General features: G+C 31.6%; 2 protein-coding genes across 4 annotated transcripts; one reads left to right on the forward strand and one right to left on the reverse strand.

The window, feature by feature from the left end:
• Positions 1-6273: 6273 nt before the first annotated feature.
• Positions 6274-15861, reverse strand: LOC132746003 (uncharacterized). Of its 3 annotated transcripts, none has more exons than XM_060735039.1 (9): positions 15562-15861; positions 14252-14300; positions 13201-13393; positions 12616-12738; positions 12132-12173; positions 10311-10415; positions 9614-9783; positions 8170-8305; positions 6274-7609 (listed from the first exon to the last, which is right to left on the reverse strand). In XM_060735039.1, exons 2-9 carry the CDS (start codon positions 14291-14293, stop codon positions 7578-7580), a joined length of 843 nt encoding a protein of 280 aa, XP_060591022.1. In that variant the 5' UTR covers positions 14294-14300; positions 15562-15861; the 3' UTR covers positions 6274-7577. The 3 variants fall into 3 exon arrangements, with proteins under 3 accessions (XP_060591022.1, XP_060591023.1, XP_060591024.1); XM_060735040.1 differs by having other exon boundaries at positions 12616-12723; positions 15562-15854; XM_060735041.1 differs by lacking the exon at positions 12616-12738 and having other exon boundaries at positions 15562-15859.
• Positions 15862-18986: 3125 nt separating this feature from the next.
• LOC132746017 (uncharacterized) lies at positions 18987-21230 on the forward strand (the record flags this gene model as incomplete). Its single annotated transcript, XM_060735065.1, has 2 exons — positions 18987-19243; positions 20858-21230. Coding segments are annotated over 2 exons (540 nt in total), but the record flags the coding sequence as incomplete, so codon positions are not given.
• Positions 21231-22373: the final 1143 nt, after the last annotated feature.

Consider the following 22373-nt stretch of genomic DNA (forward strand, 5'->3'; position numbering starts at 1 on the left):
TAGATTACTATGGTAAGTTTCAAAAAAATGATGTTTTAAAGTCATAAAGACGATAGTCTACGATTTCACTTCATTTTATGGTTGTTTGAAGATATTGGTTGTAAATATTGAGCAAATTACAATATATTTGTAAATTATCATTTAGTTATAACCACTCTAATTTGCACTATACGGATTGTAAAATTGACAACTTGTTAAGTGGTATTACCTAAATGGCACATGTATGCAAAATTTAAGCAAAATTTACTGTACGGATTGGAGTTGTAGGCATTATTATGAGTCAGAACATATACATCAAAAAGGCTTTTAAAAGAAATACATGTATTGAAAGTCTAAAAATATCTTCTTATATAACATGTTTTGCAGTGTTGTTTGTTTAGATGCAAAAAAAATAACATTCTAGTAATGACTATCATGTTAAATGCATGACTTTTCTCGCACGATAGAAATATGCATGGAAATGTTTCTCTACCACCCATTTGACAATTTCTATCATATCATTCTAAATTTAGAAAATCACTGAAATTAATTTGTCAAAGGGCTTGTATCAAGTTTTGCTATAATCTCTCTAGAAGTATATTGATTCATTCTGAGAATTGGAAGGTTTTTACCGGTTTGTTTGTAATATAGTAGCATTTGAAAATGTTATATGTCGTATTTGCTCTTATATTAGCATTAATTAGGCAATGAATATTCTGTAAAAAATGATAATAATAGAAAACGAGCATATTTTTCCATCTAGATCTAATATAGGTAGAAAAAATACAAAAATACTGTTAAACAGAAAAAACGAAGAAAAAAAATGTTGGCTCTATGGCGTTTCAAACCCACAACCTGTATCTGTTCTATATCAAGCCCTGGTTACAAAAGGCTGCCCGTAGGAATAGAACTCGGTCTCCGCGTGACTGCAGGGAACACTTTCACTATACAAATGCCACAAGGGGAAAAAGATATGCAGCCATACCGGGATTTGAACCCGCAACCCCTTTACAGGGCTAGTTCTGTCCCGAGCCGAGAGTGCACAATCATCTACTGATGGATTCGTACCGTGACATATAAGTGATATGTGTAATTTCAAAAGTATGTGTAATTAGATTTAAACGTCTTATTCATTCGCAACAAATAGAACCTACTTTATAGATGTGTATGGTATATATGTAAAGGAATATATATGATTGTTATTTTCAAAAATATAGTTGATCTTTGTAAAAATTTCTCGTTTTTTTATTAATTTGCTTGTGACTTTCAACTTATAATTTATCATTTTTACTTATGATTTATCTTTTGACTTATAACTTTTGGATTTGCTGTTAACTTTCTTGCCTTGGTATAACTTAGTTTAACTGATTTTAGTTGTGCAATAAGCAAATTTGTATCAGTCACCACACGCAAGGGAGCACATCAGCCGAGAGTGGTGTTGAAGTCATATAATGTTTACAAGTACATTTAAGCCACTAGCCTCATTTTTGCAATAGAAATTTTGCATTCATATGATTTAGTCATATGATAGTGATCTTTTTTACGTGAAGAATCAACATTCAATTGTTTTTGTAAAATCTATGTATAGAAGGTTTAATTCGGAACATTCTATTCATAGTGTCCGTCTGCAGCATTAAGTATAAAAGTAAATAAACTGTTATTGATAAATAAGATTTTTATTCAGATTAACGTTCTGAGCTATTTTCTAGATGATTGTGCTTTATTACAATTTTTCATTAACATATTTACATCTTTGAAATAGATTATTTAATTCTTTTGGTTGAATTTAGTCACGGTTGACTGGTACGCTATTTTTTCCGTGTTCACTATTAAAGATGGGGAACAAGCGTTATGCATTATTATACATTAAATTAACGAAGATATAAATCGGAATATTATGGTAGTAGTAGCTTTTTTAGCTTTTGTATATTGCTACGAGCAGCGGTGGAAAAATGATATCTCGGCAAGACGAAGGTCGAGCGAGATATATCATTTTCAAATGTTGTAAGTTAGATAAAATGCATGATTTTAATACTGGCTCATGGAATGATAAAATCATGTCCTCATTGTTTACAATTTATTATTGTGTATGTGTAACTTTGTTATAACAAATTATTGATTTAACTATCGAAATAACAGTATTTATGTTACAGAGATAGTTTATTTATTTTATGTAGGTCATGTTTCCATTAAATTATATGTAGGGTTAAAATGAGCAAGTGAATAGGATTCATCAATATAGAAGTACTGTGTGGAACAGCATCTCAGCATTTCCTTACCGAGAGCCGTTACGAGGTTTTTTTACTACGGTCTGACCTTGACAGGTTGGCAGAGTATCAATAATGTTTTGGATAAATGCGTTTACAGATAACAACACTTTCTAATTTACCGTGCTTTATTTTTGTTTAAATTGATTGTTTTTATAGGAAACAAATGTATTATATTGCAAACAAACTGATTTGTGAGCTTCTTATATTTGATTTAAAAAAAGAGAGATAAGAAATACAAGAGGCTAAGCATTTTTTTCTAAAATAGCACATATGCCTTACTTAAAAGCTAACACTAAGGAACAGCTTAAAAATGAACACTGCCATCAACAAAAACTTCAAGTATTTACGTCAACAGAAGACATTATAGCATGCAATATTTCTAAAAACAACACATTTGTGATACGTTACTGATGAAAACTAGGAAAATCATGAGTGTTTTAACAAAGCGTTGTTTGAAACATAAGATAATAGGTAAATTAGCAACGTTAGCAGTGTTTTGTAATTATTTATTGAAGTCAAGATTTTTAAAATCATTGTTCAGAGCGTTATTTCGTCATTTCTACATGTTCAAAAGAAAGAAAAAAAAAACACAGTCCACTCTCGCAAAGATTCCTAGTTAACTTTAAATAACGTCCACATTTTCCCGAAGTATGACCAATTTTATATGTAAAGGAAATCTCATAGTCTGTTCGTAATGAGCATACCCCACCCACGGCATGTCCATGTCAAAAAAGGGTTTTTTAACTTAGGAGAACGATTTAATTTATAACAAAGTTTTGTTAACAATACAATGCACTCTGTCTCGCCGAGAATATATCTGCCAGTAAGATTCAAGTTGCCTTCAACAGTTTTTGAGTAAAATTATGAGCTTAACAAAATCTAAGTATGAAAAAAAAAAACAATAAAAAACTAAGACTTTCTAAAATTTATGGTTAGCTAAGGAGTATGTTTCTTTCTGCCTCGCCGAGCCTATATGAACATGCAAAGTATGATTTCGATACCTTTCATATAAGTTTAAAATTTACAATGGGCAAATACTGAAAATATGAAAGCCAGAATTGTGAAATTCAATGATTCTTTCACACCTTTCTTTCTCTCACGGTGACCTGTCTATCGATACAAGTTTTATACCATATTGGAGATATGGACAATATAAAATAAACGTGGCGGGACGTGACATTGTGTGTTCCAATAAGCGTCCACAATAAATGGTGGGGTTGTCGAGCGTCTGAAACAAGTGTGAATAGGTTAACCCTCGTATTCCGAAAATGTCTGAATATTTCCATAGACAATAACGAAGAAAACCAAATCACCAGTGGTTTGCACATTTTGCATTTGCTAAACTGTACTACTTTCCACTCGGAACGAACGCTGTGTTGCAATGAAACCTCATAGTTTTCTAAAACTGGCTCCGCAAACTTGACAAAATATGCATTGCTGATGCTCTTGCAACTGCTTTGTAGTTGAAACATTCGACAGCACGTCCTTAATCCCTACAGGTAGCTTTAATAGAATTTAATTTTGAAAACATTAAAAGTATGTGTTATCTCAATTGAAATGAAAAATACCTATATATACAAAATGAAATACAAAAAATCCCTTAATACATAACTGTATTCAAAAGTTATATACAAATAACATGTACTTTGTACTTGGTAGATGTCCTAAGTTATTGATATTGAACAAGTGAATAATAAAGTTTCAATATTATATCATAACTGGTTTATGGGACCATATTTCATATAAACCTTCTGACAAATCATTTTAGCTTTAAAAAAGGGCATAAGTATGTCAAATTGTGAGCCACTCATACGAAACTTGGTCATTGACCTTAGATGTCAACACTTAAAATGTGTTTTAAGTTTCAAAAGGAATCGCTAAATAGTTTTTGCGAAACCATTTTTCATGAAAATTCTAAACAACAAATTCAAAGTCGAAAAAGAGGCATACTTTGATAACAATGCCAATTCCAGAGATTTATTACTTAAGTGTCTGAAGTGTGTGAAGTTTCAAAGCTGTATGATTTATTGTTTTTTGAAATACCATGTTTCATGAAACTTCTTAATTACAAATTTCTTTGTCAAAAATAAGGCCTATAATTTGGTCTCTATTCAATATAAGATAAACGAAGAATGAACTACGGATGGAAACCGATTGAAACTGCAGCAAAACAACAATGTGAGACTGATTTGGATTTAAAACTGGAACCTACATAAAAAATAAAGCGTTTGATTCATACGCTGTATGTCATTGAGATTATATATTCCCTGATCCGGAAATCAAAATAAAAAATGGATACCAAATGCAATGCAATGCAAGCAAATATATTTTTCTTTTTTAATCAATTAAAAGGCTTATATAAGAATAGCATCTGTCCTTGCATATGTACCCACATATTTTGTTTATAAATAAGTCTCCAAGAAACTTAGGTAAATGTACTTACCTCGTCTGAATCGTTGTTCATATTCTCCCGTTTTTTTCCTTGGGAAATAAGGGCAAGCACGGGGGACAGTAAAAAAATCCATAAGAAAATCAAAAGTCATAAATCAAAAGTCATAAATCAAAAGTCATAAGAAAATAGTAAAATAAATCTATAAGTCGAAACTCAAAAGTGACCCTCCAAGGCTTCCATACATCAGGGAATGAGGAAGTTTAACTGAGTTCATAAAAAAAGATGTGTGAATACTGCACTGTAAGACGTCTGCCAAAAATAAGAAGTGAATCAATTTTCTGCTACACATAAAGGTAAGTTTAACATTTCTAACAGTGTCAATACAGTGTTCCTTGGGAAATATACATGTATATAGCTATAGAATGTCAAATGTCACTGGGATTTCATTGCAAGTTCTGTTGTAAAACACACAATTATACTAGATTAGAATGTCAGATCATTACAGTTATTGTATCATTGCTTTGAAATGCTGTCTATTCAATTCATACTTAAAAGAGACTTGAAAAACTCTTTCGAGATTTCTGAAATAATTGATGTAGATCTGGACAAACAACTTGGAGGAAAAAAGTTAAGATCATTAACTTCATGTTTTTCAAAAATGATAATTTTTAATTACGCGAAATGAAAAAGATTTCCACGCTTTTAACACAAACCGATCTAAGAATAGTTTTTAATCGATTCTAAATGTATTACTATAAATCTATAGGTCCTCGGTTGATTTATTGAAGAATTTTAAATTCTATGGTTAAGACTTTGTGAAGTACCTTGAAGTCATAAACTTACGTTGTGACAGTAAAAATGGTACATTTTAACATTGAAAAAGCAACATAGAAATAATAAAATTGACAATTAAGAAAGCATATGACAGCATTTAAAATGCAGCATAAAAAAAAGACAGATTTATTGAAGAGTATAAAGCTATATATATGCTGCAAAAATTATTGCTTGAATAAAAAAAATACAAAAAAAAAATCTTTCGAAATGTTTGTATAAAAATGATGTGGAAGAATATTACCTTAAAAGCGAATAACGCATGTACGAAATCACTGCGTAAACAGTTAAAACCCTACTTGAAAAAGCCACATTATATTTTGTATTTTATTTTTTTTTCATACAATATTCATGAGTGTTGAATAACAGAGACATTCTATGTTATAACTTTCCGAGAATCGACCATAATATCATGGAAACAATATAATTTTAGTGTTGATAGATTTTGTAGTCCAAATTTCGTAATATATAGCTTTATACACTTTAATGTTATTCAAGATAAAGCTTACAATATGACACATAAATACAAAATAAATAACCACAATGTTTTTATTTATATGAGCCGCGTAATGACAAAACCAACGTAATGCGTTTGCGACCAGCATGGATCCAGACCAGCCTGCGCATCCGCGCAGTCTGATCAGGATCCATGCTGTTCGCTTACAAACCCTATTACAAGTAGAGAAACTGATAGCGAACAGCATGGATCCTGATCAGACTGCGCGGATTGCGCAGGCTGGTCTGGATCCATGCTGGTCGCAGATACACTATGTTGGTTTTGTCGTGACGCGGCTCATTGTGTTAAATGAATTTACGACTTTCAGGGTATGAATCAGTTTTGACTGTGTGCATGAAAAAAACATGTCTGAATACTGTACGGTATACAGGACAAGAGCTGTCAGTAGGAAAGTTTGTCCGACTATTCTCAGTGCTTGAAAAACAATAATAATAATGGATAATGTAGAATTTTCTAAGTTTAAAAGGGGCCATAATTCTGTCAAAATCTATGTTAAAATAATTATGGACCTGGATGAGCTCCCATTATGCTCTTAAGTTAGTGTGTGAAGTTTCAACCTATTCACTTCATTAGTTTTGAAGATACGAACGTGCAAAGAAAAACACAACCAAAGTGTGACGCCGACGCCGTCACCGACTCTGACGCCTAGTTAATTCATGGTGGGTACAATAGCTGCCACTATTCTTGGAATAATCGAGCTTAAATGCTGCTGCCTGTCTATAAATTTCAACACAAAATTTTGATTGACTTATTTTTGGATTTTCATTGCAATGTTATCTACAATACTCTATAATATAAACTACTGATTTCCATGTACAACATATCATTATAAATGATATTTAACTATTTATAATTTCCCAGTTCCCGCTGATATAAAATTACTACATCTCACAAAACAACAACAACAACAACAGCAACAAAAATATTTTGAGCTGATTGCATGAGTATGTGCTCTAAATCAGTGATGCATAAAACTATCAATTTGACAAAAAATCATTGATGCATAAAACTATCAATTTGACAAAAGAATAACCCTTTTAAGTTGTTTTTACAGTCGCAACACCATTTTTTCATAAGCATAATAATTATTTGAATAATTTGACTAATATACTTGTCGGCTGTAAAAAATCACTTTTTTTGTTTAAAATTCATTCTGTACAGAAATGATGTATTGAAAAATTTAAGAAGAGTCATATCATTTGGCTTCAAAAAATTCATACTTTCAAATACATGTACACATTTATACTACAGACTAACTATACATATTACATAGATAACTGTTGCTAATCGTTACTAAATAAGTAATAGAAAGAGCATCGAAACACGAGGCTATCTGATTTGTACGAAGAAGCGTAGCCCCCGAGTATAAATCAGATTGACGGATGTTTTGATGTTCTTTCCCTTTTGTATCATAGTCAAAAATAAAAACACGCTCCCTGATGTCACAATATGAAAGTATATATCTTATCAAAAGAAGTGGGTCAAAGAATAAAACTTCATTCAAACCATGTTTGTTATTTGTTTTTAGCATTGATTTCATTTTGAAGTAACTTTCAGAGATTTCTGTGATGATAAATATCCATGGTCTTCAACATTGTGTAAGCCGTCGAGTTTCCTTTTCTGAAAAAGAAACAGTGTTTTTTGTGTTATAAACTCTCAACATAAACAACAACAAGAACGGAAGTTTGAATCTCGAAAGGTATTTTGATGGTATTTTAGGGCCATCAGTTCGAAATAGTCTACATAGAAATAAATAAATAATAAACAACAACAACACTAAAACACGTTGTAAAACAAAGCAAACGAGCACCTGTCGTTTGTGAATGTGGTAAAAAGACAAAAGTCATCTGAAGCTAAACATAACAGTGAAAATTAAAACAAAACAGACATCAAACGCATGTATATTTACTCCCAAACAAACGACAAAACTTGAGTAAAACAAAGCTTAATGATAACTATATCGAAATAATTGAGCCGTGTCATGACAAAACCAACATAATGCGTTTGCGACCAGCATGGATCCTGATCAGACTGCGCGGATGCGCAGGCTGGTCTGGATCCATGCTGGTCGCAAACCCATTATGTTGGTTTTGTCGTGACGCGGCTCATATTTTAAAATATTGGTGTAAAAGGTAGAAGACAGCATAAAGCTGAATACGATTTTCCAAAATTTATCTTACCAGGAAGTCGCGTGCACATACAATTTCGTCCTTGGATCGATGTATGGCAGGAAGGTTTATCTGGAATACTTGCGCATTCCGTCATGTTCTCTTGGTTATGGAACTTGTTATCCAAGGCATAACACTTGCAATAGAACTGTAATAAAAAATATTATAATAATGATAACAAGAGCACCGCTAGGCGGAGCATTTTATGCCCGCAAGTGTTTATTTTTTTTATTACGGATGAAGCATTTGTAAGACATGGTAATTAAATAAAGTATTACCTCCTTCAAATAGCAATCCTGCTATGAAGTTTGAATATTGTGGGCCATATGGACCTTAAGTTATGCTCCGGAAACTGTTTTCAGTTTTAAGGTAAAAGTGACCTTGAACTTTGACATTGTGACCCCAAAATCAATAGGGGTGTTCTACCCAATATGGACAATCATCCTATGTAGTTTGAACACTGTGGGCCAAGTGAAACTTAAGTTATGGTATGGAAACTGTTTTCAGTTTTAAAGTAATAATGACATTGACCTTTGACCTTGTGACCCCAAAATCAATAGGGCTCTTATACCCAATATGGACTATCATCCTGTGAAGTTTTGAACACTGTGGCCAAAGGGAAATTTAAGTTATTTCTGGAAACGTTTTAGTTTTAAGGTAATATGATTGACATTTGCCCTTGTGACCCAAAATAAAGGGGGTTTTTTCCCCAAATAGGGAAAACACCTATATTTTGAAATTGGGGGCCAATGAAATTTAATTTTAGGCGTTCTTTTAACATTCCCTTTTTGTTCTCTCTCTTTTTTAGATCAAGTAAAATAAATTTTTTCTAATTTATAATAAAACTGAAATATTTTTTTGTTTTTCATCAACGTTTGTTTCTTTTTTTAAATTTCCCTTTATACTTGATTTAAAATAAAAGTATCGGACTTTTTTAACATTAAAAATAAAAATACAAAGAAATTGTTTTCTCAATTTATGTAAAATTTTAAAATTTTTAAAACTATAAAGTTTGTTATTAAAAGAAAAATTTCACCCCCTTAAAAAATTTCACTTCTTTTTGTTAGTTTTAATAGAATAGCTTTGGGTGTGCACATCCCAATAAAAAACCTCTTTTTAGGGTTTTCATAAAACCTAGAAAAATTTTACGAAAAAAATAAAATTTTTAATAAAAATTTTGAGGGGGCGTCACGAAAAAAACCAACTAGTTTTTCGCCCGCAGGTCCAGACCCGCATCGCAACCGCACAGTCGATCAGGACCCAAGCTTTTTCCTATCATTTCTCTATTTTGTAATGGGGTTTGGTAAGCAAACCAGGGATCCTGATCAGACGCGCGGATGCGCAGGCTGGTCTTGATCCATGCTGGTCGCAAACGCATAAAGTTGGTTTTGTCGTGACGCGGCTCAATTATGCAAACAATAATGAAAATGTTATTCATCAAAATTTATCTTCTTACCGGAACTTTGTTAAGTTTTTCACACCTTTCTCCAGTTTTGCCATGCTGACAGTCAAAAAGTGGCTGAATTGGTGACGTGTTGTATTTCTGGTGGATCTCAGCTTCGAAGCATTTATATGTACCGTCAAGAGAAGGTTTGTCCAAGTTTTTCATGCTTGAAATAAGGCAGCCTTTGAACATACAAAATATTGGCCTTAATCTTTGATTCGTTCTTATTATAACTAAACTAATATTTTCTTTCGTATTTAATGTGGGGCGATGGGAATAAAATATGTTCTTACCACATGTCAATTGAAAAGTATAGAATAATTTTAAAAACAAAATCAAAATCTTTTTTTGAACTTAGTCTACAAATGTGTAACAAGGTCGTTGACTTCAAACCACTTGTCCCCTCACCACTGTCGGTTCATTCCGACAAGGACTTCGGATTTTTTTTTTCATGTGAGGAAGCAGCTACTTTACGGTTGTTCTACTCGGGTGCCAGTTCTTGCCTGAAATAATGCACGTAAGAGTACCTGAGGTCTTCCTCCACAAGTAAAGCTGGATTGTCGCCATATGACATAACAGTGTCAGTGTGACGTTAAATCCAATCAATCAAACAAACAAACAAATGTGGTACGAAATAGATAAGAGAAGAAATAACAACTAAAATATCTGAAACTGAATACTTTGAAATGTTTTATATATATAAGCTTACATGTAATGTGTTCTGGCTGACTGTCCCCACACAATCTCATATTTTTATTCCAAAGGTCTATAATGTCATCCGTTGTTAAACACGTATTGTTACAAAGGTAGCATGCTGCAAAAAACGTGATTACCTTAATTAACAATGACTTTCTAATGTATCCGGAACTCGGCAAATATGGGTTTCCCCCAGCTAATATGTATAGGTACAAACAAATTATTGCCGTGAAAGCTTCACGGTGCAATACTCAGGATACTGGTCACAATGGATTAGCCGACTTCGAAGCTGTTACTGTAAAAGTTTGTTTGTACTTACGGATTAGCTAGGAAAACCCAAATATTCATAATTCCGGAGTAAGTCTATTGAATTCATTTTAAATTTTTTTCTCTTTATGAAATATTCATATTTTTGAGACCTCCAGGTCACTTGATCTAGGGAACAAGAAAATGAGATACAAATGATTCTAGAACAATAATTTAATCTGCTCCAGAAGTCCACTTAAAAGCAACAACAACAACAACAACAAAATATTGCAGCATTTTAATACCGTTTGAAGTTGAATACTACTTCAGAAATACACTATAAAGCAACAACAAAAACAACAACAAAACAAAATATTGTTGCATTTTAATACCGTTTGAAGATAAAGCAACAACAACAACAAAAAAACAACAACAAAACATTGTTGCATTTTACGATTTGAAGTTGAATACTGCTCCAGAAATCCACTATGAAGCAACAGCAACATCAACAGCAACAACAACAACAACAAAACAAAACATTGTTACATTTAAATTCGATTTTTGAAACAAATCATTTTCATTTTCGTTGCACAACCGTTTCATCATTTACTACCAACTGCAAAATCTAGGCCTTTTTCACTAAGACATTATGATTATTCTGAAACTTCTTCCAAATAATGAATGTTAATCAAAATAATCCAATGAGCCGTATCACGACAAAACCAACATAGTGCCTTTGCGACCAGCATGGATCCAGACCTGCAGTCTGATCAGGCCATGCTGTTCGCTATCTACTTGTAATAAAATTGGTAAGCGAATAGCATGGATCCTGATCAGACTGCGCGGATGCGCAGGCTGGTCTGGATCCATGATGGTCGCAAACGCACTATGTTGGTTTTGTCATGGCACGGCTCAAATATCTCATCGACATGTTTTCAACTTACTCCTGTTTAAACAAATATAGTGTATTTGTATAGCGCAAAATTATAAACTCTCAAACTGCGCTTCACAACCAAACAAATTTGTTTAAATCATTCAATGCTCATAATTATAATCTGTGTAAGCGGTATAAAATGTCTTTTATATACTGCATGATAGCACAGTAGAAAACATATAATCTCCTAACAACAGACAAGCCAATAAAACTCTATATCATTTAATATAATCTAATATAATTTGTTTATGTTTTATAAAATGAAAAATTCTTGTTTATTATTAGTTTATAAGACTGACATCTTCATTTTGTAAAAGATTTAAAATTGTTCATAAGCAACAAGACAGAAAATATATTACAAATATGCATCAACCTGTTAGAAAATTTTATTTGTCTTGAAGGCAAAGAAAAACGATATGCACAACAGTTCTCATCACTTAATGGTAATTTGGAGTGAACAAGAATTTTTAATATGAAATGATCGAATTTCGTCACATCACTTACGTTTTTACCGAAGCCTAGAATAAAGCACAAATGAGATTATTACAATATTTAAGGGAAGCCAATGAAGAAACCACAAAACTTTAATACATTTTTTCTAGATCTCTATTTCTTTATAGGTGTGTCACTACAATTGTGAAGGTCATAACTTACTCGAATTCACTACCTTTGGGTTCTGACTGCCACATACTTGTGCTGAAAGAGAAAAAACTTAAGAACAATTCAAAGGAAATGACAGCAACACCGAATCAAAAGGAGCAGCTCAATTCCAAAATTACTGTGAAACGTCCAATTGTTAACTCGTATAGTGATTTGGTCTATAATAACGGTCATATGAAAAAAAATGTGTATGTTATCGAAATATTAAATAAAACACAGGTTAATTTAGTAATATTAAGCTTTGCACTAAACGGTAGCTTGATTTTACCGCTACAAGTCATGAACCCAAGCCTGCAACATTTTCAATTTTACTGTGTTTGTCATTCTGTAAGGTTTTTATTTATCAATGTAATCTAAAATCATCATGCAGCATGCAAAATATGTATAGCTATATGTGAGGATCAGGAAAATTTGAATACTTGTTTGACCTGTATGGACTGTAAAATTTATCTTATGAACAATGTACATTTAAAATCACCTTCGTAAGGGATGTCTTCAACAGTAAAGTTTTGTTCACATTCTTTGCATGTGTCCTTTGTGCATTCCATAAGGTTGATCAGAAGGCTAACATTGTCACTCGTATCATCTGAAAAGGTATGCGCTTTAAATGCATGCATAATATATAGAGAGACACGTGACTATGAAATCATCAAGCTCAATAAACATTCCAATGCGTGCATATGGTTATACAACAGTCTAGTCATCAAAAATAAGATTTTTAAAATGTAAATACATATATGCATCTGACAAGAGACATGCGACTTTGCAATAATCAAATTCTGTTGGTCAAAATAAATAAACATACGTATACACATATGCACATATGCTATCTAATAAGACACATGCGACTATGTTATCATCAACTTTATTAGCCTAACAGAGTAAATTGAGTAGTATAAATACACATATTTTATTGGAACTTTATAATAATCATATTATTTTTTATAACTTATGAATATTAACATGAATATTGTTCTGTCCTACATTTCATTACCATATAAAATTAAAATGAGATTCGCTGGTTACATAATTATATAAAAGTCCACTAAAATTACTTTCTTACTTTTATGATGAGAAGCAAATTGTCCTTGCTCATTTTCTTGATCATTGGCTTTGGTTTTAACAACAACAACTACAACAATAATTGCGATTATGACAGCCCCTGCTACTATCAAACCAGTGGCAAGTTTATGTTTTAATATCCGACGGATAAGTTGACAACTTTCATTGTAAACGTCATTTTTGTCACCACCAGCCTGCCAGATAAAAAAGGCAAGAAAGTGTGTGCATAAAGAACTCTATTCTTTCATTCTCAAAAAGAGAATGAAGTTGAAGAAATGATAATTTAGTCAATGATCCAGTATTAAACGTATATTACCTACACAGAAGTTTTTTTAAACATCATTTTAACATTTTTTTTAGATTCAAAGATTGAAATCACATGTCCTGATTCATATGTATTCCCTTTCTCACCTTGAAAAAAGATAATGATTCAATACTTTCTTTCGTTTTCTTTACAATTTTTTTTGGATCGAATGATTTTCTGATTTGCTTTTAATCAAGATTTTATGTTTATATTTTTATCACATGTTAGCATAGAATGTGGCACAAATTGATGCTCATTCAATATTGAAAGGTCAACTTGTAAAACCGTTCTCTTACTGCATAGCACATGGCTCTTATGAAATATTTAAAACGGGACATTGACTTCCTTCAGACTTACATCATTTCAACAAAATAAGATTTCAGCCGTGTCACGACAAAACCAACATAATGGGTTTGCGACCAGCATGGATCCAGACCAGCTTGCGCATCCGCGCAGTCTGATCAGGATCTATGCTGTTCGCTATCAGTTGTTTTACTTGTTATAGGGTCTGTAAGCGAACAGCATGGATCCTGATCAGACTGCGCGGATGCGCTGGCTGGTCCGGATCCATGCTGGTCGCAAACCCATTATGTTGGTTTTGTCGTGACACGGCTCATTTAAATTTAATCGTTAATGTTGATATGACGTAGACACAAATGGTTATTTGTTGAATCATCTACAATCATTGGTCTTCATTTGAACAGGTAGCCAGGAATTTATAATTTCTTCTTATTATACTCATACAAACCGTATCATAGAGCATGGAATGTGTACTAGTATCAGCCGCCATTTTCAGCCTGAAAGAAACAAATATATCGCTGTCTTATATACAGTATTTATGCTTAAACTTGTAAAATAAAATACTATGTACATGTACATTTTATACTTTTATGAAAAACGAAAGCAACAAACACAATCATTATTATAGTGATTAATATAAAATCCCTAAAACAACACAGCTTACAAATTCTACTTCCTTGATATTAAATTCAATGAAAAAAAAATTTCTATTTATAGACAGGCCATATCAACTAAACTATTGTTAACGAAATTTTGATTGTGGGAATCCAATTATAATGCATATACATTACTTTGACATGTATATTTATTCAATTAAAGCATTTTTTTATATTGCAAAATTGATAAAAGTGCATGTTATCCGAACGCCAATGATAAAAATGACGATAGAAAGTTGAAATGGTATTAAATGACCTGATACAATTATGGCGGACCAATGATTTTTTTTACCAATAACAGTAACAAAAGTGAGATAGTGTTAATATTTAATATGAACTTGATGTTGTTTCTATTGGTTTTCCTATACTTTGATTGATTGTTTATAAACACTTTTTCATATAGAAACCAATGTTATGAAACAATTAAAACCTTGATTGGTTCCGTTTTCGATTGGATAAAAATAAATGCACGTAATAAGTTATTACCTGTCTGGTTTTCCATAAAATACCGAGTTATTGTATAATAATTATACAGTCAATGCACACAATATCTTCGATAAATTTTATGTAACATATCGTAAGATGTACGCAGTAAGATTAAATTTAATTTGTGTCTATTGAAATAGTTATGCGCAATAGTTTATAATATCAAGACTGTGAAGCAGTTAACCAGTACTAGATGCCTTCACTTTCGCTCTTCTGAACATGTCAGAGTAGAGATGCAGATGACCGTTGAAAAGATTTCATGATTAATCGGAACGAATTGAACCCGAGTCTCCCGATTCACTGTCCATGCCCTGCCAATTTAGGTAACCAGGCAGTGCGCTCGTGAAAGCAAAACCGAGATTCCAGGTACAGTGTTTATGATTGGTCAGAATGAAGCACAGAATGTACGCTGACTAATGAAAATCTTGAGCTTTGAGTCAAAACCAAGCGAATAAAAGGATTTATAATCCAAGACTATATAGCGCCAAACCCAGCTTCTTTCATGATTATAAATGATAGTTTGATTAAAATGGTTTATTCAGAACACGCACATTAAAGCTTTATGATAATATTTAAAAAAAATATATCCGAGGGCAGAAAAATTAATACAACTTACAGTGATTATATAATATCCATCCAAAAAGATAGCCTGTCTTTATGAAACAACGCAATAACAGTATTCCCGTTCTCATAACGAAACAAAAAATCGGAATTTACGTAGAAATTTGTTTGAAAAATCCATGTTTTAGAATTGATTGCAGTTATTTTTTTAATTAGCACGGGTATTCAGGGACGGCTTTAAACAATGAATGTTTACGTTTAAAGTTTGTAGTATTAGTATGATTATTATAACATGTAATCTGAAAGTTGTGTTATCTGCCCTAGATCATATTATAAAATATGCATGACTTAATTTAACCTGTTTAAATAACACTATTGAAGTACAAATGATTTCGAACTGTAAATGTGCTGAAAGGAAATTGATTGACTAGGTATATTCGTCAATAAAAGAAGAAAAGAAACCTCGTGATTCTCTCTTTGTTGATATGTTATTATGACATTTTTTATATTTTTTTTATCGTTTTACGTGTCTATCAGGTTTAAATTAAACGGGAACAAATAAAGTGTTTATATACATGAGTTTACAGATGTTTTAAACACTGATTATTTTCTATAAATTTTAGTCGTAGTTGGGACTCCTCGCCGTTTTCTTTAAATAGTAGTTTTACCGTGTAAATTTTGATGTAACGCAGATGGTCGAATATTTTCATTGATACGACATATATATATATCAGTAAGTCAGCAATAAGTAACTAAGACATTCATTATACATTCAGAGGAATACGTACATTTTGTATTTTTAGTAATATCATGATTAAAATAACATGTCAAACATAGTAAAACATAATAATGAGCCAGTAAAGTAATGTATACATGTATTTTAATTTTAATATATCATAGAATATACATCATATACGTCGCTTTTGCAGGAAATTATTAAATGAAATGGTTTCATAATTTTAAACACTTGCTTGTTTTACATGGATGATTTGTGTAGCGTATGTAAACAGGTCGATATTCGCTAAGGGCCATATTACTGCGATTTCTGAAGTCGTGGAAACTATTCATCATATTTCGTTGTTATGCCCAATATTACGTGAAGATTATTCAATATAAAGAATGATTTTTATTATGTATTTGATTTTAACATGTATTTGATAACAAGTGTAGTTCATCCGACCAAATATTCCGTTTGCAATCGGAATTCAACAATACATACAATTAAATATTTCTGTTCATACCAGATTGAGCGTTTCATTTTTCTCTCTCTCGTTGACATCAAAAACAAACAAAACCATTGATACATTTTTACAGCGGTGTTAAGTGTAGAATGACGATAAAATGTGTTCAAACAATAAGTCAAACTTAAAAGGGATCTGCTTCGTTGAACGTATGCTTCTTTAAAGAACTTTTGCACTGTCTGGTTGTAAACCAAGAGCTGCAATGTTCCTTTACCTGTTCCTGCCGAATTTAAAAATTAAAATAGCTAGGATCCTAAATTTGCAATTACTTCTTTTATGCAATTGGTATTATTAACAGAAAGATTTTAAACATAGTCCTCCATTGTCATTAAGTGGTATATCATACTTAGGATATGATAAATAGTGGCGGGCTTATTAAAGACGAAAAAAATCATACTATCGCAAGCTGTCGAAAAGTTACGACAATTAAGGATCTGATTTACTTCTGTAAACGTTTTGTCCAACCATATAATTATTATAAAGTATTCAAAAAATCTATTCTAAAATTTAATAGTTTCTATCTGCTGTGCCCTTTGTCTTCCTCACACTAAACAATGCTGAAATAAATGTAACATTTTAATTTTAAAGTAAGAGATTAAAAACGAATAAAGTTAGTTTACTTTTATACACAAAATAATTTGTTTATTTATTTGTTTAAAATCTACCGTTATAGCCAAAAGATTCAGTCTAAAATGACAAATTTCGCTATTACCTGACCCCATATTCACTAAGATTTAAAATTCAAAACCAGGGTCAAATTTAAAAACTCAAATATTCTCCATTGTTAAAATATATAATATAAACTTGATAAAATTGTACTTGAAATGGCATGTTCGTGTAATTTTAAAATTAATTGATTGTTCTTTTCAAATATTTGAGCATTTTATAGTTTGTCCAAATATTGATTTTGATTCTAAGATTGATCCTTATTTCGATCCCATTCTTTTTGTATTTGTTTCGATATTCGTCGATTGTATTTTATAGGATTTGTTTCTTTGCAAATCAGCAAATTTGCAAATTTTACATTATGATTATGTACCATTCAATTCTAGCAAAAAAGATCAATTTTAGTTTTATAAAACCAGGATCATTTGATACTGAGTCTGATCTTTTCTAGATACAGGTACATTCAAGCATAAGAGATCGATCAGTCTCATTCAAAGTCTGCGATAAGTATTGTTATTCTTGCTGACCTTTTCTTTAAGCTTGATTGTAATGTCCATATTAAGATGGTGACAGTCATTGATAACCAACGGATTAGCTGGCTAATTGAACGATAGACGGATGCTTAAAATGTTTCACGGGAAGTGTAACTTATCGATTTGGGTTCTTAAGGTTATGTTTTCAATACATGTACTCTGAAAACTTTTATTTAATGAGCCATTGCTTATTTCGTGAGTTTAAAGTTAAAAGAGGATGCATAAGGGTGTAATATTCTTCTTGTTGTATTTTCTGGAGTTTTTATGTAAGTTAGGTCAGAGAGAACGAAAATGCATGTATACTGCAATTACAATTGTCATTTTTACTCATAAACTAAATTTTTAAGGATGAAAAAACTTTGACATGTTTATATAATGATTTAGAAATATTACTTTCAGGTCAACGTTTGTAAAAAGCATTTGTTTATTTTTCTTCTGCATACCCGTGTGATGCATATATAAAAAATTATTATAAGTTTTGTGTACCATGCTGATTATTTATTACTTTGGTATAAAGGAAATTGTCATAATTAACATGAATACCATAGGAAAATATTCGGCACAGATGCATATTTTATTTTGTTATATTTTAGTTTAGTTAGCTTCAAAAATGTTTCTTTATTCCATTGTAGGTTAGAAATCTTAACATTTTCGAGCGTCTACATTATTATTTTCAAACACTGTCCAATATTGATTTTAAAGTTAGATTTCTGTATTCTGAAAAAAATAGCTTGCTTAGAATCATATAAAAGTATTTAAATTGAAAAAATTATTGTGTGACAAATTCTAATTCATGTAGCTTAACTTGCTAAAAAAATAGCAGAAGAATAATTTGCTAAGGAACGTTTTGCTTTGTTTTCTTATATGAATACTGAAATACATTTTTCCTACATTTTTTCTCCAATAATGACCATACTAATAACAAAGAACCACAGGTATGTACAGTTTTCTAACTTTTATATTACAATTTGCAATAAATAGTTTTACACTCTTCAAATAAGAATCATGATATCTTTGAAAAGCAAGAACTTAAGAGATAAAAAACTGTTAATTTTATTAAAAACGTGTTTTCAACTTTGACGTTGCCTTCAGGTGCACGTTATGTGTCACATGCATCACCGCCACCGGTGAAGAACTTTACTACAATCACGTTTTACACGGACTCGAAGACTTGGAATGATGCAGCTCGGATATGTGCAGACCATGGCGGGAAACTGTTGGACATTACCTATTATTCTTTTTTCAACATAATATTATCGCTGACGTTCGAGGACCCATGGAAGGATTTGCTAATTGGGTAAGGCGTAACGAGTTACTTGTTAAAGGGGTGCATTCTGGCCTAGTGATTTGCTAGACTTTCCTGACGAATCACAACTTTCTTTTACTTGATTTATAAAGCATCCTTGAATTATCGAATCAATTTCATTTACAATTCTAGATCTGGATTGCGTCTCGTGGAAAGACCCAAGTCTAAAATATGCCCCAAGACCAAAATTGAGTCAAAGATAATGTCCTAACGTATGACTCTGACTCATCAGTTTCTGAATAGCGATGAAAATGAACATTTACACATTGCGGAATGAAGCGCGTATCACTGCATTTTTCTAATTTTCTCAGGAGAATAAATTAAATAACAGTCTAAAACTTATATACTTAAGATAAAAATATTTAGTGAAACGGTCTAAAGTTAGTCCTATCCAAGACTTTCTATTGAAACGCGGTCAATTAGATTAAAGTTTGGTTTAATATATTCTTGCGAGAAGATATATCACATAATTTTTATCATCAACATTCTCAGTCACACAGACGGTGCAATTTTCCAGGGGGTATTCATTTGAAAAATTACCATACCATGATGTAAATGCATGCCTTTCCAAGCTAAGTTAATTAAAGTGAAATAATTAAAGTGCAGAGTTTAACATGTTCAAGCAGTACGATATATATGTATATATGTTTGTCGCTATGTCAATATTCACTGTCATGCATATGCATTATACATGTACATGCTTAACTGTTGACAATGTGGTTTGGTCCTGTTCTTCGTCAATTTCTGGACAGTCAATTAAACGTTGTTAACATCAAAAAGCTTGGTTTGAGTGGCTTATATGATATTATCTGGCCCGCCAAACTTTCTATTTGAAACATGATGAAATGTTTTTGTGGACACATGCATTTTAAAACCCAAGATAAATGCATGTTCGAGTAAATTTGTTAATTTACGTTATAAACTTTTACGGACAACCAGGCATACAATCTGTCAATTCAGTTTAAACATATGAAACTTGTTTGTTCAGGAAAATTATTTAACTTTAGATAAGAGATAAAAACAAAATTGCCATGATAGACCTTACACTGTCTAAAAAATAGTCATATTTTGACATGCCATTATATAATTAACTGAATTTAAGTATGTGTTGCTTAACCTACTAGGTGTTTTCGATAATTTTTTAACACATGCAATAACATCAATTGGAAAATGTTATATGAATTCTTGAACTCGTCCTGTATTTTTTTTTTCATGTACCATAACATTATTAAACTTCTAGTTTTCATGTTAAGATCTAAGTATTATTTACATTTGTACATCTAATTTGAGTAAATATATTCGTTGGTTGTCTACTGTTCAAAGGCCCGGACTTATATTATTCATTTTGTCTTGTTTTTCTTGCTTTTGTTATAATTGGTGCAGTGTAGTATTTAAGTAAAAGTAAATGTGATAATTGTAATTTACATATCGAAATCTAGTGAAAACAGTAAAAAAGATATGCCTTTTCTTGGCCATAGACGTTAGAATGTATTACATCGTGTTAAAATAAGAATTGTTTTATCGATAATAAATAAACATGTATAAATCAAAACTGTTTTATTGCATTGCGAATTTTGTAATATTGGTACAATGTTATACTCGCAGAAATGGGCTTGCGGCTTGGATTTCCCTTCACAGACGTGTGACCCCACTTGGTGATAATTTCTACAGCAAAGACTGCCAAAGATTGTCTGATTTCCAAGTTGCATATTGGAACACCAGCAGCCCTTACTCTGTGATGAGTGGAGATGCAACATCCTACTGTGTATATGATCAAATATATGTAACAACGATCAATGAGGTAACAACTGCCAAACATGGCTATACACGTGCACATTGTGATGAACTGCATCAGTTCTACTGTATGTCAGAAAGTGGTAAGTTATAAAGTAATAAAAAAGATGTTTTAGAAAAACACATCAGCTGTCATCATCTGCTGATTGTGCTGGTGGAGCCGTCAATGTATTAGTGTACCTTGTACCTTTTACATATAGATTCTCACGAGAGCAAAAGAAACTGTACATGTTCAATTCAAATTTGATATATTTCAATAAAATATTCAACATAACAAAATTGATATCCCTCTAGCACTGTATTTATACACATTGCTTGAAAACTGTGAGCCACTCTGCGCGAAATTCACATGCTTGTGCAATAGTAGATTCATGCTGTTCGGAACATGGAATTTCAGCACAATCGGAAAAGAAAAAGTTCAATGTCATTGCCCTTTGCGTTATTGCTGACGAACGGATATTATACACGGTTGCTCAATTGCGATAGCGATGCAAAAAAGTAATTTTAATTTTACAGCAGTTTCTACACTTTGGCCAAAATCGTATTTCAAATAAAACCAAATTTGGATAAATACTGCAAGATGGATTATATATTTACATGAGTTGCTACTTTTGATTATTTTATTATGAATTAAATTTCAATATATTCCATATATAATTTTTTATTTGCTTTTTATTTACCATTTAATTAAAAACTGTTATCCCTTTTTGTACGGTAATTTGAAGCAGACATGAAAATTTTTGACATGCAAAATTTGTGAATTATCTAAATACACTTTAAAGGATTCCCTATGGGGTGAAAAATTTAAAATTTTTTCAGTTAAAAATTGTTTTAATTTTTAACTTGCAGTCTCATCTAAAATAGAAGGGGGTGCTAATTTATACTTTTCTTCAACCATGCCACTTTTGAAAAATGATGGATACTATGGTACAGTAGAAGATTTAACTGATAAAGAATCATTTACCATATGAATCGACGAAAATTGCGCAAAACTGTGTTTTAAATCCTAACGAGTACGTACACTGGGTTTTCCGTTGTGAAAAATTTGGGGATTTTCCACATCCTTTTAGAAGTCGTCTGCAATTGGCGTAAACCAACTTACTTCAATAAATTTCCAAAGAATTCCTCTTAAAAAGAAACTTTTATAAAGAAAGCTTTGCAAGTAAGTTTTTGGATTAAACATTTTCCCCAAACAAATTTTTTTACTCTTAGTATTAATTTTACAATTTCACAATTTTACAAATTTCAAATGTACTTAACGAATATCTTCATTTGAAAATTCTAAAATTATTCTCATTGTTTTAAATTTAACTTTTCATTAAAAACT

This window comes from Ruditapes philippinarum, unplaced genomic scaffold (assembly GCF_026571515.1).
Source record: "Ruditapes philippinarum isolate M1 unplaced genomic scaffold, ASM2657151v2 ctg2125_1_1_1_1, whole genome shotgun sequence".
NCBI lineage: Eukaryota > Metazoa > Mollusca > Bivalvia > Venerida > Veneridae > Ruditapes > Ruditapes philippinarum.

What these genes read in the sequence shown, in the direction of transcription:
- LOC132746003 (XM_060735039.1), bottom strand. Translation starts at nt 14,293, where the DNA reads ATGGCGGCTGATACTAGTACACATTCCATGCTCTATGATACG. An exon ending in ATTTGCTTCTCATCATAAAA is followed by an intron (nt 12,739 to 13,200) that starts GTAAGAAAGTAA and finishes ATGCATTTAAAG; the next exon opens with CGCATACCTTTTCAGATGAT. An exon ending in TGAAGACATCCCTTACGAAG is followed by an intron (nt 12,174 to 12,615) that starts GTGATTTTAAAT and finishes TTTCTCTTTCAG; the next exon opens with CACAAGTATGTGGCAGTCAG.